General features: G+C 39.4%; 1 protein-coding gene across 3 annotated transcripts in view; it reads right to left on the bottom strand.

Moving 5' to 3' along the window:
* Nucleotides 1-15,782: 15,782 nt before the first annotated feature.
* The window catches only part of LOC113904482 (breast cancer metastasis-suppressor 1-like protein), a 29,959-nt gene continuing 28,272 nt past the window's right edge, over nucleotides 15,783-17,469 (bottom strand). For all 3 annotated transcript variants that reach the window (XM_027561704.1, XM_027561707.1, XM_027561695.1), the window contains one exon: nucleotides 15,783-16,941. In XM_027561704.1, coding sequence (XP_027417505.1) covers nucleotides 15,981-16,862 — 882 coding nt within the window. In that variant the 5' untranslated portion in view covers nucleotides 16,863-16,941 and the 3' untranslated portion in view covers nucleotides 15,783-15,980. The remainder of the gene's footprint in view (nucleotides 16,942-17,469) is intronic.

A 17,469-nucleotide genomic window follows, 5' to 3' on the forward strand; every position in this document is an offset into this window, starting at 1 on the left:
GTTGAAAATGAAAGTATAGCATAACTTCATTACGTTTACTTACAGTCATTTTGATTTTGAAATTATCTCAAGCTTATTTCTCCAGTCCATAAACATCTGTTATTTGTTTCTTTCTTTGTATTTTTCTAGCTCTCTATTAAATAATTGTTTTACAGCATTTTCTAATGAATTCTCAAGGAAGGCATTTCTCTGGAATTCCAGCAGATGGCAGCATACAGCCACCATTCTCAAGGATGTACCTTCACTTCAGCTGAGCAGAGTTAATGCTGTTACTGCAGTAGGGCGTCTCTGATACAGAATCTGAGCTAGCTGTGTAAGTGAAGTTCAACCCAACTGACAAATATAACATTTCCAAATATCTTGTACATCAGCCAGTGGTTGTCCAGAGGGAAAACTAATATTGCAAATAGCAAATTATACTTTTTACCCACTGGCTAGCTCACCAACATCACTTGGAAAGCAGTAAAAAAGACATTTGTGAATTTGAACATTCTTTATTGATCAGTTACGGGAAAGAAACTAAAAGCTTAAGTGCTTCCTGCTGATTACTTGGTTACCAGAACTTTTAACTGCTGGTAGGACACAGAGCCCCCAGTTATCAGAAAGTTGCCTGACCAGTTAGCACTGAATATAGAAACTCATTTTTTTTTAATAACATTATAAAAAGTTTATTTTTTAGTTTTATTGAAGGATAATAGCTTTACAGAATTTTGTTTTCTGTCAAACTTCAACATGGATCAGGCATATGTATACAAATATCCCCTCCCTTTTGAACCTTCCTCCCATCTCCCTCCCCATCCCACCACTCTAGGTTGATACAGAGCCCCTGTTTGTAGAAACTCATTTCTTTATTATTTTTGAGAATTCAATCTTATCCCTCTTGCTTGAAACAACAAGAATCCTAAAAGCTGGTTGCCAGGAGACTTGGGGTGACTTGCAGTTTCCTCCCTGATGGTCATGTTTTCCGGCCCTGAATTTTCTCACTTGTAAAATAGCAATAAGATGTCCTTCTATGCTTCCTTTATAGAGGTGTGATGAGGACTGGAGGAAAACTAAGAGCAAGTACCAGGTGTCAGGAGATAAACTGAGTCAACAGAATCTGGTAATACAATGATGGGTTCTGCAACCATCACTGAAGGCTTGAACCCAGTTCCAGGCCATTAACTGTTCAACTCTGTATAAACTACTCAAGCTCTCTAAGGCTTAGTTATCTCCACCAAAATACAGATCTAATGGTAAGAACTGGGTTTCCCTGGTGGCTCAGACAGTAAAGAATCCACCTGCAATGCAGAACACCCACATTTGATCCCTGGGTCAGGAAGATCCCCTGAGAAGGAAATGGCAACCCACTCCAGTATTCCTGCACGAAGAATCCCATGGGTAGAGGAGCCTGGTAGGCTACAGTCCATGGGTTGCAAAGAGTCAGACATAATTGAACGGCTAAATGTGCTCACACATGCACACACATACACAATGGTAAGAACTAACTTATAGGCCTAGAATATATTTAGTCTGTTTTCCCTGCTCAATATATTTTGGCTATTATTTGATAGGAAATATGAATTTTGTTCTGGCCTTTTTGTTGACCATCTATATGGTGGTGGTGGTTTAGTTGCTAAGTCATGTCTGACTCTTGCGACCTCCTTGTGGCCTGCCAGGCTCCTCTGTCCATGAGACTTGCCAGGCAAGAATACTGGAACGAATTGCCACTTCCTTCTCCAAACCGTATATATGAACTTGGGTAAATCACGCAATGTCTCAAAGTCTCAAGCTTCCTCACCTCTAAAATAAATAGGGGGATTTGAATGACATTTGACTCAAATATTTATTATGTATTTCTAAATTGAAAGTCCCATATAAATGAGAAGTATTTTTACTGAGTGGAAACCTGGAAGAACTAGATGAATTCAGCTGACAGATGTTTTCATGGAAGCGGTCAGGTTTGGGGACTGAATTAATCAGAGGGTTGTTTCCAGTGTCTATAAATACAGCTCCAGGTAATCAGAACAAAATCACATTAATCATGTTAAACAGGTGACAGAGGACTGAGGCAACATCAAAAACAACAGGGCCTGTAACACCAGCCAAGGTCGGGCCACTCAGGCCTCAAGAAGATATGGGGGCTTTCTGAGCGGAAGAAATCTCCAATGAAGTCACCGTCTGACCACTCACACTCAAGAGAAGACTCTAAAAGAAACGTTACCACAATTTCATGAGTGTCAAATCCTGGGTAATCCATGATCTATGAGGGTGCATGTGTGCTAAGTGGCTTCAGTGGAGTCCAACTCTTTGTGACCCCATTGACTGTAGCCCACCAGGCTCCTCTGTCCAAGGAATTCTCCAGGCAAGAATACTGGAGTGGGTTGCCATGCCCTCCTCCAGGGGATCTTTCCAACCCAGAAATCAAACTCACATCCCCTGCATTACAGGAGGGTTCTTTACCACTGAGCCACGAGGGAAGACCATCTATCAGGGTAGTCTAAGGATATGGATTTGTAGCACTCACCGTTCCCCATCAGTCTGCCAGAGGCTTCCAAAATTCAAGTAGCCCCAGAAAAATATGGACTTCCCATCAGTCAGATATGGCAAATCTGCAAGGACTTTGTATTGATATTTACTTGGATGTTCTTTATTATTCCATATCAGGAAGTCACATCCCAAAGAAATATGCGCACTGACACATGGAGTATTTCCTGCCATATCAGTAAACAAAGAATGTCACTATCAACGATTGCAGCCACCATGGATGATAGGCTGGTGAGCCCTGGAGGAACTCAGGAAGGAAAGAATACCTACCCTCTATTAATAGCAGCAATCAGACTATAGCCATTCTCTAGGGTGAGCCCTGACAAAACTGAGAATATGAAAATATGGGATTCTGGCCCCAGATAGCTGAAGTGCATATCAAAGGAATGATTTCAGTGAGTCCAGACTCTTGCATCTTCCCAGACACAGAAAAGCATTAAATTCCTTAACTTGACATAAACTATTTCTTTAATTAACAGTCATCTTTGATGTTCCGAAATACTTGCCTTTTGTTGCAAAATTCCTATATATTCTAGCTCCCCCCTTGCCTCCTCAGAGCAGATTCTCAGAGCTGTCTGAAACATTCTCTCCCAGGCTGCAGTCCTCATTTTGCCTGAAATAAAACTTGACTCACAACTTTCACACTGTACATTTTAATTCAACAACACTTTTAATGGACTGTGGAGAAGAGACCAACGTGGGGAGTTTGGGCTCAGATGAGGCTGGCAGAACACCCTAGTGAGGAGCACAGGAGACGAGGAAGCAGACACCTGGCAGACATGGGCTGAGACCATCCAGGTTGGAAAAGAAAATGAGAAATTCAGCAACACTTGTCAGAGCTCCAGAGTTCAGTCTTTCAGCACCCACCGGCTGTAAACTCAGTGACAAACTCAACAAAAGATGTAAAGTCCTAATAAAACCAATCATAGCAGTTAAGCCTCAGCTAAGATTGTCATGGTCTGTGTGTGGGTTGGAAAAGAATTTCCAGACATGAGGCAGAATGAAAGGAGAATAAAATTTATTAGAGTGGGAAAAGCTGCTAGAACAGCAGGCCAGCTCAAGGGAAAGTCAGCTCCTTTGCAGGTGAGTAGCCAATTTTTATAGCCTCAAGACAGAGAAAATTCCTACTGGAATGGTGGCATTAGGGGATGGGTTAGGATGCTATAGGGTGGATAATAGGGGTATTTTACCTAACATGGGGTCAGGGAACAGGCTGGTTTAGATCAGGAGGCTCGTGGCAACAGTTGCTATGGGGCTTGGTCAGTTTCAGAGATTTTTGTCCTGAGACCTTGGTACAGGGCTCCACACCTGTGACCTTGGTATAGGACTCCACAAAGAGCAAATCATATTTTAAGATGTCCCAGGCAAACCAAAGGAAATGCAGAAGGCTTCTTGGTGAGTGAGAGAACTGGAGGAGCAACTGCATCGGGAGGTGGTCCAGGCCAAGGAAGGACTGCGAAGAACAGCACGTTAGTGAGGTCTACAAACAGGCCTCCCACTGTCCTTTACTGAAGGGCATTTGATCTCAGCAGGGTCCTCCCGCCGTCAACAAGTACAAGGGAAGGATGGAGGAAGGAAGTCATCCTCCTTCGTTTCATTGCAGTGCCAGCAATACACTAGAAGAGTTTCATTAAAAAACAGGTTCTTGGGACTTCCCTGGTGGTCCAGAGGCCAAGACTCCAAACTCCCAACGCAGGGGGCCTAGTTTCAGTCCTTTGCCAGAGAACTAGATCCCACATGCCTCAACTAAAGATCCTGCTTGCTGCAACTAAGATCCTGTGCAGCTGAATAAATAAAACATTTAAAAAAATAATAAAACAACTTCTCGTTCCTGCTCCCATTTTTTTTTTTATATGATCAGGTGCAGTTTTCTGCATTTACACTCTGATAAAAGAGCAAAAATTGGAGAACATTTTCAAAATTCTTCATATAAATTAACTTAGTTGTCCTGAGGACAACTCCATAGAGGTTATAAACTCTCATTTTATTCACAAGGAAAATAAGAAACATATCATTTTGTTGTGGTTCAGTTGGTCAGTCATGTCTGACACTTTGTGACCCCGTGGACTGCAGTACATCAGGCTTCCCCGTCCTTCACCATCTCCCAAAGCTTGCTCAAACTCGTGTCCCTTGAGTCAGGGATGCCATCCAACCATCTCATCCTCTGCCATCCCCTACTCCTCTTGCCTTCAATCTTTCCCAGCATCAGGATATTTTCTAATGAGTCTGCTCCTCACATCAGGTGGCCAAAGTGTTAGAGCTTCAGCTTCAGCATCAGTCCTTCTAATGAGTATTCAGGATTGATTTCCTTTAGGATTGACTGGTTTGATCTTCTTGCGGTCCAAAAGACTCTCAAGAGTCTTCTCCAACACCACAGTTCAAAAGCATCAATTCTTCGTCGTACAGCCTTCCTTATGGTCCAACTCACATCTATACATGACTACTGGGAACACCATAGCTTTGACTATATGGACTTTTGTTGGAAAAGTAATGGCTCTACTTTTTAATATGCTGTATAGGTTTGTCATAGCTGTTCTTCCAAGGAGCAAGCATCTTTTAATTTAGTGGCTGCAATCACCATCCCCAGTGATTTTGGAGCCCCCAAAAATAAAATTTTTCACTGTTTCCATTGTTTCCCCATCAATTTGCCATGACGTGATGGCACCAGATGCCATCATCTTCATTTTTTTTGACTGTTGAGTGTTAAGCCAGCCTTTTCACTCTCCTCTTTCACCTTCATTAAGAGACTCTTTAGCTTCTCTTCTCTTTCCGCCATACGGACAATATCATCTGCATATCTGAAGTTATTGATATTTCTCCTGCAATCTTAATTCCAGCTTGTGCTTCTTCCAGCGCAGCATTTAGCATAATGTACTCTACATAGAAGTTAAATAAGTACAGTTACAATATACAGCCTTGAGGTATTCCTTTCCCATTTTTGAACCAGTCCATTGTTCCATATCTGGTTCTAATGTTGCTTCTTGATCTGCATACAGGTTTCTCAGGAGGCAGGTCAGGTGGTCTGGTATTCCCATCTCTTTAAGAATTTTCCACAGTTTGTTGTAATCCACAGAGTCAAAGGCTTTAGTGTAGTAAATGAGGCAAAGTAGGTGTTTTTCTGGAATTCTCTTACTTTTTCTATGAACCAAAGGATGTTGGCAATTTGATCTCTGGTTCCTCTGCCTTTTCTAAATACAGCTTGAACATCTGGAAGTTCTCAGTTTCACATACTGCTGAAACCTCGCTTGGAGAATTTTGAGCATTACTTTGCTAGCATGTGAAATGAGTGCAATTGTGCACTAGTTTGAACATTCTTTGGCACTGCCCTTCTTTGGGATTGGAATGAAAACTGATCTTTTCCAGTTCTGTGGCCACTGCTGAGTTTTCCATATTTGCTGGCATGTTAAGCACAGCACTTTTAACAGTATCATCTTTTTGGATTTGAAATAGCTCAACTGGAATTTCATTAACTCCACTAATTTTGTTTGTATTGATGTTTCTTAAGGCCCACTTGACTTTACACCCCTCCAAGATGTCTGGCTCTGAGTGAGTGATCACACCATTGTGGTTATCTGGGTTATTAATATGATTTTTGTATAACTCTTCCATGTATTCTTGCCACCTTTTCTTAATATGTTCTGCTTCTGTTAGGTCCATACCATTTCTGTCCTTTATGGTGTCCATCTTTGCATGAAATGTTCCCTTGGTATCTCTAATTTTCTTGAAGAGAACTGTAGTTTCTCATTATATTCCTCTATTCCTTTGCATTGAACTTTACTTCCATCACCAGTCACATCCACAACTAGGTGTTGTTTTTGCTTTGGCTCCGTCTCTTCATTCTTTCTGGAGTTATTTCTCCACTGATCTACAGTAGCATATTGGGCACCTACCGACCTGGGGAGTTCATCTTTCAGCGTCCTTTTTGACTTTTCATACTGTTCATGGGGTTCTCAGGGCAAGAATACTGAAGTGGTTTGCCATTCCCTTCTCCAGTGGACCACATTTTGTTAGAATTCTCCACCATGACCTGTCCGTCTTGGGTGGCCCTACAAGGCATGGCTCATAGTTTCATTGAGTTAGACAAGGCTGTGGTCCATGTGATCAGATTGGTTAGTTTCCTGTGATTCTGGTTTTCATTCTGTCTGCCGTCTGATGGAGAGGGGCAAGAGGCTTATGGAAGCTTCCTGATGGTAGAGACTGACTGAGGGGAAAATTGGGTCTTGTTCTAATGGGTGGGGCCATGTTCAGTAAATCTTTATTCCAATTTTCTAAAGGTGGGTGGGGCTGTGTTCCTTCCCTGTTATTTACCTGGGGTCAAACTATGGTGCAGGTAATGAAGATATGTTACATACCCTGGGCTGATGAAGCACAAGCTGGAATCAAGACTGCTGAGAGAAATATGAATAACCTCAGATACACAGATAACACCACTCTTATGGCAGAAAGCAAAGAAGAACTAAGGATCCTCTTGATGAAAGCGAAAAAGGAGAGTAAAAAAGGTGGCTTAAAGCTCAGCATTCAGAAAACTAAAATCACGGTTTCTGGTCCCATCAGTTCAGTTCAGTCGCTCAGTTGTGACCGACTCTTTGCGACCTCATAGACTGCAGCATGCCAGGCCACCCTGTCCATCACCAACTCCCGGAGTTTACACAAACTCATGTCCATCAAGTCGGTGATGCCATCCAACCATCTCATCTTCTGTAGTCCCCTTCTCCTCCTGCCCTCAATCTTTCCCAGCAACAGGGTCTTTTCAAATGAGTCAGCTCTTCGCATCAGGTGCCCAAAGTATTGGAGTTTCAGCTTCAACATCAGTCCTTCCAATGAACACCCAGGACTGATCTCCTTTAGGATGGAATAGTTGGATCTCCTTGCAGTCCAAGGGACTCTCAAGAGTCTTCTCCAACACCACAGTTCAAAAGCATCAATTCTTTGGCCCTCAGCTTTCTTTAACAGTCCAACTCTCACATCCATACATGACCACTGGAAAACCATAACTTTGATTAGACGGACTTTGTTGGCAAAGTAACGTCTCATGTTTTTAATATGCTGTCTAGGGTGGTCATAAATTTCCTTCCAAGGAGTAAGGATCTTTTAATTTCATGGCTGCAGTCACTATCTGCAATGAGTTTGGAGCCCTGAAAAATAAAGTCAGCCACTGTTTCCCCATCTATTTCCCATGAAGTGATGGGACCAGATGCCATTAAGCCAACTTTTTCACTCTCCTCTTTCACTTTCATCAAGAGGCTTTTTAGTTCTTCTTCACTTTCTGCCATAAGGGTGGTGTCATCTGCATATCTGAGATTATTGATATTTCTCCCGACAATCTTGATTCCAGCTTGTGCTTCATCCAGCCCAGCATTTCTCATGATGTACTCTGCATAGAAGTTAAATAAGCAAGGTGACAATATACAGCCTTGACGTACTCCTTTCCCTATTTGGAACCAGTCTGTTGTTTCATGTCCAGTTCTAACTGTTGCTTCCTGACCTGCATACAGATTTCTCAAGAGGCAGGTCAGGTGGTCTGGTATTCCCATCTCTTTCAGAATTTTCCACAGTTTATTGTGATCCACACCGTCAAAGACTGTGGCATAGTCAATAAAGCATAAATAGATGTTTTTCTGGAACTCTCTAGCTTTTTCAATGATCCAGTGGATGTTGGCAATTTGATCTCTAATTCCTCTGACTTTTCTAAAACCAGTTTGAACATCTGAAAATTCATGGTTCACATATTGCTGAAGCCTAGCTTGGAGAATTTTCAGCATTACTTTGCTAGCGTGTGAGATGAGTACAACTGTGCAATAGTTTGAGCATTCTTGGTATTGCCTTTCTTAGGGATTGGAATAAAACCTGACCTTTTCCACTTCAGTATTCCTGATCCCATCACTTCATGGCAAATAGATGGGGAAACAGTGGAAATAGTGAGAGACTTTATTTGGGGGGTTCCAAAATCATTGCAGATGGTGACTGCAGCCATGAAATTAAAAGAGGCTTGCTCCTTGGAAGAAAAGTTATGACCAACCTAGACAGCATATTAAAAAGCAGAGACATTACTTTGCCAACAAAGGTTCGTCTAGTCAAGGCTATGGTTTTTCCAGTAGTCATGTATGGATGTGAGAGTTGGACCATAAAGAAAGCTGAGCACCGAAGAATTGATGCTTTTGAACTGTGGTGTTGGAGAAGACTCTTGAGAGTCCCTTGGACTCCAAGGAGATCCAACCAGTCCATCCTAAGGAAATCAGTCCTGAATATTCATTGGAAGCACTGATGCTGAAGCTGAAACTCCAATACTTTGGCCACCTCATGCGAAGAACTGATCCATTTGAAAAGACCCTGATGCTGGGAAAGATTGAAGGTGGGAGGAGAAGGGGATGACAGAGGATGGTTGGATGGCATCACCGACTCAATGGACATGAGTTTGAGTAAACTCCGGGAGTTGGTGATGGACAGGGAGACCTGGCGTCCTGTAGTCCATGGGGTCACAAAGAGTCAGACAGGACTGAGCAACTGAACCGAACTAAACTTATTCCTTTTCATTGATCACTTAGGAAGGCTTTCTTATCTCTCCTTGCTATTCTTTTGAACTTGGGAAGCAGAACAGACCATCTTACATTGTCTCTTTGTGATGCAGACTATTTCAAACTGAAAACAATCAAGCCTCAAAAGACTTCTGAAGAGACTTTGACCTCCTCCCCAGCTGCCCATTCCTATACTTTAAAAGGACTGTTAGAGCTGCTAGAGGGCCTGTTACAGCTATCAATACAGTGACCAGCAAAGAATATGGGCTGGTGGAGTGGTGGAAACTCAGGCAAGGCAGAGGAATCAGAGTCCACTCTGTGTCCTCTTGTCTCATTCTGAATGGCCCAAATATTTGTTTACCAGAGATTTGCTTTCCATCTCCACGTGAACTGCCTTCCTCCCATTTGAACTGCCAAACCCCTACCTCTCCTCCTCACATTCTCATCTGTCTTTAGCCTTTAGCCAAAGATGATATTTAAGGTGAGTGTTTCAGGGTCATTTTTGGTGAGTTACTCAGTCTTCCTGTGTCCTTTTCATGTACACATATTATTAAACTTTTGTTTGATTTTCTCCTGTTAATCTGTCTCTTGTCATTTTAATTCTTACATCAGGCAGAATAATCTAGAAGGGTAAAGGAAAATTTCTTTTTCCCCAACAAACCCAATGAATGATATTTAGTAAACAGTGTATGGAGGTATGAGCCAAAGAAATTGATTCCAGAACCCAAGTTTTAACTATACCAAGAAGTAGGCAACAGCATAGTTCCACTTACAAATAGAATGAGCAGCCATGAAAATGAAAGAAATTGAGCATACGGTGATATTCTATATAAATCATCTTATAGTCACACTATTAGAAGAACATTTAAAAGAACAGTGTATAGTTTTTCAATTTTCTTTCTTTTTTCTTATGTTGCTTTTTCTAATTACAGTTATTAAACTATAATCTTGCCTGTTAAATCTTATAGTAAGAAATTGGACCTACAGTCTGTCATATAGAGTGAAGTAAGTCAGAAAAAGAAAAACAAATACCAGATATTGATGCATATGTATGGGATCTATAAAAATGGTACAGATAAAACCATTTGCAGGGAAGGAATAGAGACAAACAGAGAATGGACATGTGCACACATTGGGACGGGTGGGATGAATTGGGAGATTGGGATTGACATATATACACTACCATATGTAAAACAGATAGCTAATGGGAAACTGCTGCAGAGCACAGGGAGCTCAGCTTGGTGCTCTGTAATGACCTAAATAGGTTGAATGGGGAGGCCGGTGGGAGGGTGGCTCCCAAGGGAGGGGACACATGTACACATATAGCTGATTCACTTTATTGTACAGCAGGAACTAACACAACACTGTAAAGCAAGTACACCTCAACTAAAAAAACTGAGTGAAAAATTGAATAAAATTTGCTTTAAAATTCCTTTTTCCATTCCCATCAGTATTCTTTTGTATGTTATTTCCTAAAAATTGCAATGTTATCCATTCAATCTAGATTTAATAAATTGGTAAGCAAGATTCTTTGTCATATGAAAAACTTTTAAATATTTGGACAAAATTGAATGGACACCATGATATATGTGGTGTCCATTCAAAAGGAATAAACTACAGTTTTATATATGAAGTCAGCATTTTATTCATAACTTTATGTTAAATTATATTGGAAAATGACCAAAAGATAGGAGCATACAGCGATTTTCTATATAAATCATCTTATAGTCACACTATAAGAACAGTGTCACACTATAAGAAGAACATTTAAAAGAACAGTGTACAGTTTTTCAATTTTCTTTCTTTTTTCTTATGTTGCTTTTTCTAATTACAGCTATTAAACTATAATCTTGCCTATTAAATCTAATAAGAAATTGGGACTTGTGTTTTATATGTTTTGTTTATTTCATTTTCTAGCAATTAATTTTTAGTTTAGCACCCACCCCTAATGGTTTGGACTTAGGTAGCAGGGGACAGGGATATAAGAGGACTGTGCCTCATCATAGAAAATTAGAGAAATCCTGCTATCAAATATATAAAGTTGAGTTAGACCAAGAATTTTTCTGCAATCATCAGTTAAAGTTTATCTGCTTATGAACAAAATCAAAATAATTGTGTTTTAATCAAAAGAGGTCTCAAAGTCACTTCCTAGTCCAAAATACCTCATGGGCAGCACAAGTGAAAAAGTGACAGAGAATTACTTGCCTCCTGGCTTTTATATAGATCTTAGGTGTCCCATACAACATTTTTGCATACATGCTTTGGACAGATTTAGTCATATGACCAGTTATGCAGAAGGGGGCTTTTAATCATGCACGGCTGCTTCTATTACTAAGAAAGAGGGGGGACAGATGTTAGAATAAGAAACTAGTAATTTCTGCCACTTTAAGTGAGACATACATTGTACATTAATACAGATAAAATGTAAGAGAGTTAAAGAGACAATTCCTTCCAGTGGGAAACCCTCATCCTAGAAGGAAAGGAAGTGATACTTGGGACCAACACTATCTATCAGGGACGGTGCTGCGTGGATTATACACATGACCTCATTCTCCCCCGTAACAATCCTACCAGCTAGGATGGGTGGTGTTTTCAAAGTTACACTGTTGACAACTAGTATAATCCTAAATAATACAAAAGGGATAAGAATAGTCTAGCCATGTGAGTGTGGTAAGAGGAGCAAAGATAGGAAATTATAGGACTTGCACACCAATGGCAACTAGTTTGTCTCTCAGGAAAACAGAGAAGCTGAAGAGGGAATAAAGCTGCAGAGTTGAGACTGGATCATGCCTAGAATGGATTCAGGCTCTAGAATTAAAAGTTAAGTCTGTCACAAGATGGGGCTTCCCAGGTGGCTCAGTGTGAAAGAATCCACCTGCCAGTGTAGGAGTTGCAGGAAACCTGGGTTCAGTCTCTGGGTCAGGAAGATTCTTTGAAGGAAGAAATGGCAACCTGCTCCAGTATTCTTGATGGGATAATTCCATGGACAGAGGAGTCTGGTGGGTTACAGTCCATGGGGCTTCAAAGAGTCGGACACTGAATATGTCACAAGATAGGGCTGTCGAGAAACACCACAGATTTAGGCCTGACAGTAATAGGATTGGGTGTGGGGAATAATCATTTATAGAGCATCAAGGGGAATGAGAACAATTCAAGACTGTTAGAAAATGTCTTAGTCAACATGGCCCAAAGCAATACTGAGTCACATTTTAAAAGTGGTTGGAGCAGGAAATTATATAACATGACATGTGTACATTAAGTATGTATAGAAATAAATGAATGAATTACTAACCTGCTCAAAATAGTTCAAAAAACTGAAGAGGAGGAAACATTCCCAAATTCATGCTATGATGCCACTGTCACTCTGCTAGCAAAACCTGAGAGGACAGTGCCCCCCCCCAAAAAAATTACAGACCAATATCTTTGATGAATGTAGATGCAAAAATTGTTCCATGAAACATTAGCAAACTGAACCCAACCATACGTAAAAGGGATTATACGCCATGATCAAACTGGATTCATCCTAGAGTCACAAGGATGGTTTAGCATACATGAATCAATGTGATACACCATGTTAACCAAAGGAAAGACAGAAACAACATGATCATCTTGACAGACACAGAAAAAGCATTTGACAAAATTCAACATCCATTTATGATAAAAACATTAATAAAAGAGGGTACAAAGGGAACATATCTCAACATAATAAAAGCCATTTATGACAAATCCATAGGCAACATAATAGTTAACAGTGGAAAAGTGAACAAGCCTTCCCATTATATTCAGGAACAAGACAAGGACACCCACTCTCAGCACTTCTATTCAACATAGTATTGGAAGTCCTAGCCACAACAATTAGACAAGAAAAAGAAATAAAAGTTATCCAAACTGGAAGGAAAGAGGTAGAGCCATCAGTGTTTGTAGATGACATGATACTCTTGGGCTTCCCAGGCGGCTTCACAGTGATGAAGAATCCACCTGCTAATGCTAGAGCCTCAGGAGATGCAGGTCTGATACCTGGGTTAGGAAGGTCCCCTGGAGGAGGAAATGGCAACCCAGTCCAGTATTCTTGCTGGGATAATCCCATGGCCAAAGGAGCCGGGTGGGCTTTGTTTCACAGCGTCACAAAGAGTCAGATGCAACTCAGCACGCATGCACACCAGATACTCTATCTGTGCATGCTCAGTCATGTGTGATTCTTTGCAACCCCATGCACTATAGCCTGTCAGGAACTTTCCAGGCAAGGATACTGGAATGGGTTGTCAGTCCCTACTCCAGGCAATCTTTCTGACCCAAGGATCAAACCCGTGTCTCCTGCATCTTCGGTACTGCCACCTGGGAAGCCCAATCTCTATCTAGAGAACCCTAAAGTCTCCTCAGCAAGGTAGCAGAATAAAAAATTAGCATACAGGAATCTGTTGCATTTCCTTACACTAACCATGAAATATCACAAAGAAAATGCTAAAAAAAAAAAAAAAAAAATCCTAGGAATAAACTTAACCAAGGAGATGAAGACCTGTATGCTAAAAACTATAAAACATTGATAAAGAAAACTGAAGATGATTCAAAAAATGGAAAGCTATCCTACACCATTGGATTGGAAGTTTTAACATTGTTAAAATGGCCATACCACCCTAAGAAATCTACAGATTTAATGTAATCCCTATCAAATTATCCATGACATTTTTTCACAAAATTAGAACAAATAATTCTAAAATTTATATGGAATCATAAAAGACCCAAAATTGTCAAAGAAATCCTGAGGAAAAAGAATAAAGCTGGAGGCATTACTCATCCAGACTTCAGACTAAACTACAAGGTTTCAATAATCAAAATGGCATGGTATTGCACAGAAACAGACATATAGATCTACTTAGATAAATTATCTTTTGATATAAAAACAGTTAGAATTCTCCATTCTTTCCTGCATAAACTACCTCATAATGTATTATTTACAGATTCTAGGTTTTTCATAGCTCTTGATAACACTGTAAAGCAAACTAAGTACAGAATCCTTGTAGATTTTTACGGTTCCCTCCAAAACTTCTAGCCATATCTTGATATCATGCTTTAACACTTGGCTTTAAAGCACTGAACTGATTTTTCACAGAAACAACAATTTTTCACACTTATATTTTTCCTCAGGTAGTTTCATGCAACTATGCAAAGTTACACTGTTCCTATTCCTATAACTTAACCCAAGGATTACTTTTGCACCAACCCCAAGATGATATGCTCCGTCTTTATCCTACCTTATATCTTGACACATTGTTTACATGCTCTTCTCAATTCACAGAATGGTCCATCTAGAAGGATTTTAAAGATAATTAAACACTTACATCCTCTAGATTAATATTGTTCAATGGAAATAAAATTTATATATGTAAATTTAAATTCTCTAGCTGTCATATTTGAAGGTGAAAAAGAAGCATGTGAAATTAATTTTTTTTTGACACTCAAACACATCTTTTTATTATATACTAAATTTAAAAATACAAATCTTATTAAAAATGCTTATGAAACATCGTATACATAAGTACTGTCAAATACTATCAGATTATGACATTATGTACACTTGCTAAGGTTAATTAGAAACAGAACAACATTCATAACTTTGCTGATAATGAATTTCAGAAGTCAATATTTTAATTAACATTTGGCAACTTTGAAGTAGTGATCTGCACAGCAAGATGTCTGCAGAGGTAAAACAGTGAGAAAACAAACGGAAAAATGCAGATATTCCTGCCCTAAGTGTTAATAAGTAGATCTCTTCTTCATCCTCTTAAGTCTCAATATAACAGAAATTAAAGTGCATAAGACCACCAGGAATACCTGATTCAGTTGTGCCCTAATACATACTACAGCCAATTGTGCTGCCATACTGAGGGCTTCGATCTCTGTACTGTTCCTGAGGTTTTAGAAGTTAATTTTGAAGGTGACTAGGGGAAGAGAGGCCAATACTTTTTAAATTGCACAAAGTGGCCTTAAAGTGTAGAAACACCAAAGATAAAAATATTAATTTGGGAATAGATTCAAGGAGATCATCCCTGTCTATTTTGCCCTAGAAATAAAATTAGGATATGAACCTAGTTTTACCTCTGGAAAATGCTTACTAAAAATCTGTTTCAAAAGATCAGACATGTACAGCAAGTACCACAATACTGTCAGTTACTGTCCACCCACTTACATACTGTATCATAAATACCAGGCATCAATACCTGCCCTCCAAAGATTCACAAGAAACACAGTAAGAAGCATGTTATTACTTGACACTAATTTTGCTAATCAACATAAAGTATGATCTGTAAAAATAGGTCACCACCATATAATCAAGGAAGAGGAGAAGGAAAGCTGCTAGTCTACAAAAGTGCTCCTTTTCGCTTTCAAGCCCAATAGCTTAATTTGGGGTAAAATAAGATTGTAAAGTAAGGCCATCAGTTATAAATAAGCTGATGAAGCCGTCTATACATACTCACGTATATATGTTTAAATTTCAGTTCTGATTTAACATGAATGTGCTATTACAAACCATTTATAGGAAACATTTTATCAGGCTTATTTACAAATACATGATCAGAGAAAAGATCTTGAAAATAAAAAAAACTGCAGATAAATGTAGCCATTGCTAACACAGTTCACTAAAGGTAAGACAGATTTACATAAAAACCAAAGGAAAAAGTTTAGTAAGAAACCCCTACCATATACACCTATTGGTCATTGGATCAAAAAGGCAAATAAATGTAATGATCATGACTAAACTTTTATTACTGTCTCTTTTAATAACATATCAACATGAGGTTTACTTAGAGTACTACCTATAAATACAGTCTCTCATGATTCAATGAGACTATTAAGTTATTGAATACATTTTTTTATTCCCATGGCACATCATACTTGGTAACACTAATAAGGTAGATTTAGATAACACTTTAATCATGATTACGAATGTTTAATTGAGTACTTTCCTTTCTGTAGCTGTGAAAGGTAAAGCTTAGATTTGCTTCCATCAGGCCTCTTAAACCAAACTTCATCATGGTTAATTGTTGTAATTACAGCACTTGTAGGACATTCATCTTTTTTGTCAATACATATTGTCTGTCCACGTATATACCATTCACCGTCATAGTATAACCTTCCCTCTTCGGATCTAGCACTGTGCAGCTGTTTTTCCAGTTTCACAGGTGGTTCTGTTTTCACTCTATGTGGACCAAGTGTAGCCACTGCCTTCCTTATTGTTGTCCAGTCTTCAAGAATATCAAGATCTTGTAACATATAAACTATATATGGACCTGACACAACAACTGGCTTCTTTTTGTCAGGACTGAAAGGATCCTTCCTCTTTTTTCTTGACTGAAGCTCATCGTTCCACAGCTCTGAGGTAATATCAATGCTGTGCCGGTCCTCTTCAAGCCTTCGTATCTTCTCCTCTAACTTACTCTGTACTGTATCATATAACAAAAGCTTTTCACTCTCACAATGCTGGCGAGAAGCTTGAATTTCACATTCATATTTGTTCTTTACAGATTCTAAGCAGAGCTCTCTATAGATTCCTGCTACCTTTGTACGAATTTGCATATTTTCTTGTAAAGTTGCCAGTGGTTCCAAATATTCTGGTGCTTTTCCAGCTATGACTTCTTGTAGTTTTGCATCCACCTGACTTAATTGTTCTTTATAAAGTTGATCCTTGAGATCGGTAAACTGTTTTTCAAGATTGGACATTTCATCTAAACATTCCATTCTTCTTCTTTCACAGTCTTCATCATCCATTTCTGAGCTATCTCCATCCTCAGAGACCGACGGGATAAGAAGGAGACGAACCATCACGATGAGATGGAGGTGGACTACGCCGAAAACGAGGGGAGCAGCTCCGAGGACGAAGACACCGAGAGCTCGTCAGTCTCTGAAATTAATTTTTAATATATCATTTACTCCAGAATGTCTAAAATATCATTCAACTTGTAACAATATAAAAACAATTATAAAAAAATATTTTACATTTTTATAATAAATCCTGGAAACCCAATGTGTATTTCACATTCATAATATCTCAGTTCAGCCTACCCACAGACATTTCAAGAGTTCATTCACTAATGTGAGTAGCGTGTACTATACTGGACAGAGAAGCTTCGGTTAATTTGAGATGATGATCTCTGCCTTAGAGAGTTTAAATGACTTGCTCCAGGTCATCTAACCATGATTAGTCTTAGCTTAGTAAGATTCTTCACGCCCTAGCCCCAACATCACAGGTAAGGAATAGTACCAATGCAAAGCACCAAACCTAACAGAACTTTCTCAAAGCTAATGATTTACTTAATACTGCACTTTTATGATTATAAAACACAACATTATTGTACAGAATGTGAAAAGAATCTAGACATATGTGTTGAAGAAAATAAAAATCACTGCTGAGAATGACCACAAATAATGG

This window comes from Bos indicus x Bos taurus, chromosome 2 (assembly GCF_003369695.1).
Source record: "Bos indicus x Bos taurus breed Angus x Brahman F1 hybrid chromosome 2, Bos_hybrid_MaternalHap_v2.0, whole genome shotgun sequence".
Lineage (NCBI taxonomy): Eukaryota > Metazoa > Chordata > Mammalia > Artiodactyla > Bovidae > Bos > Bos indicus x Bos taurus.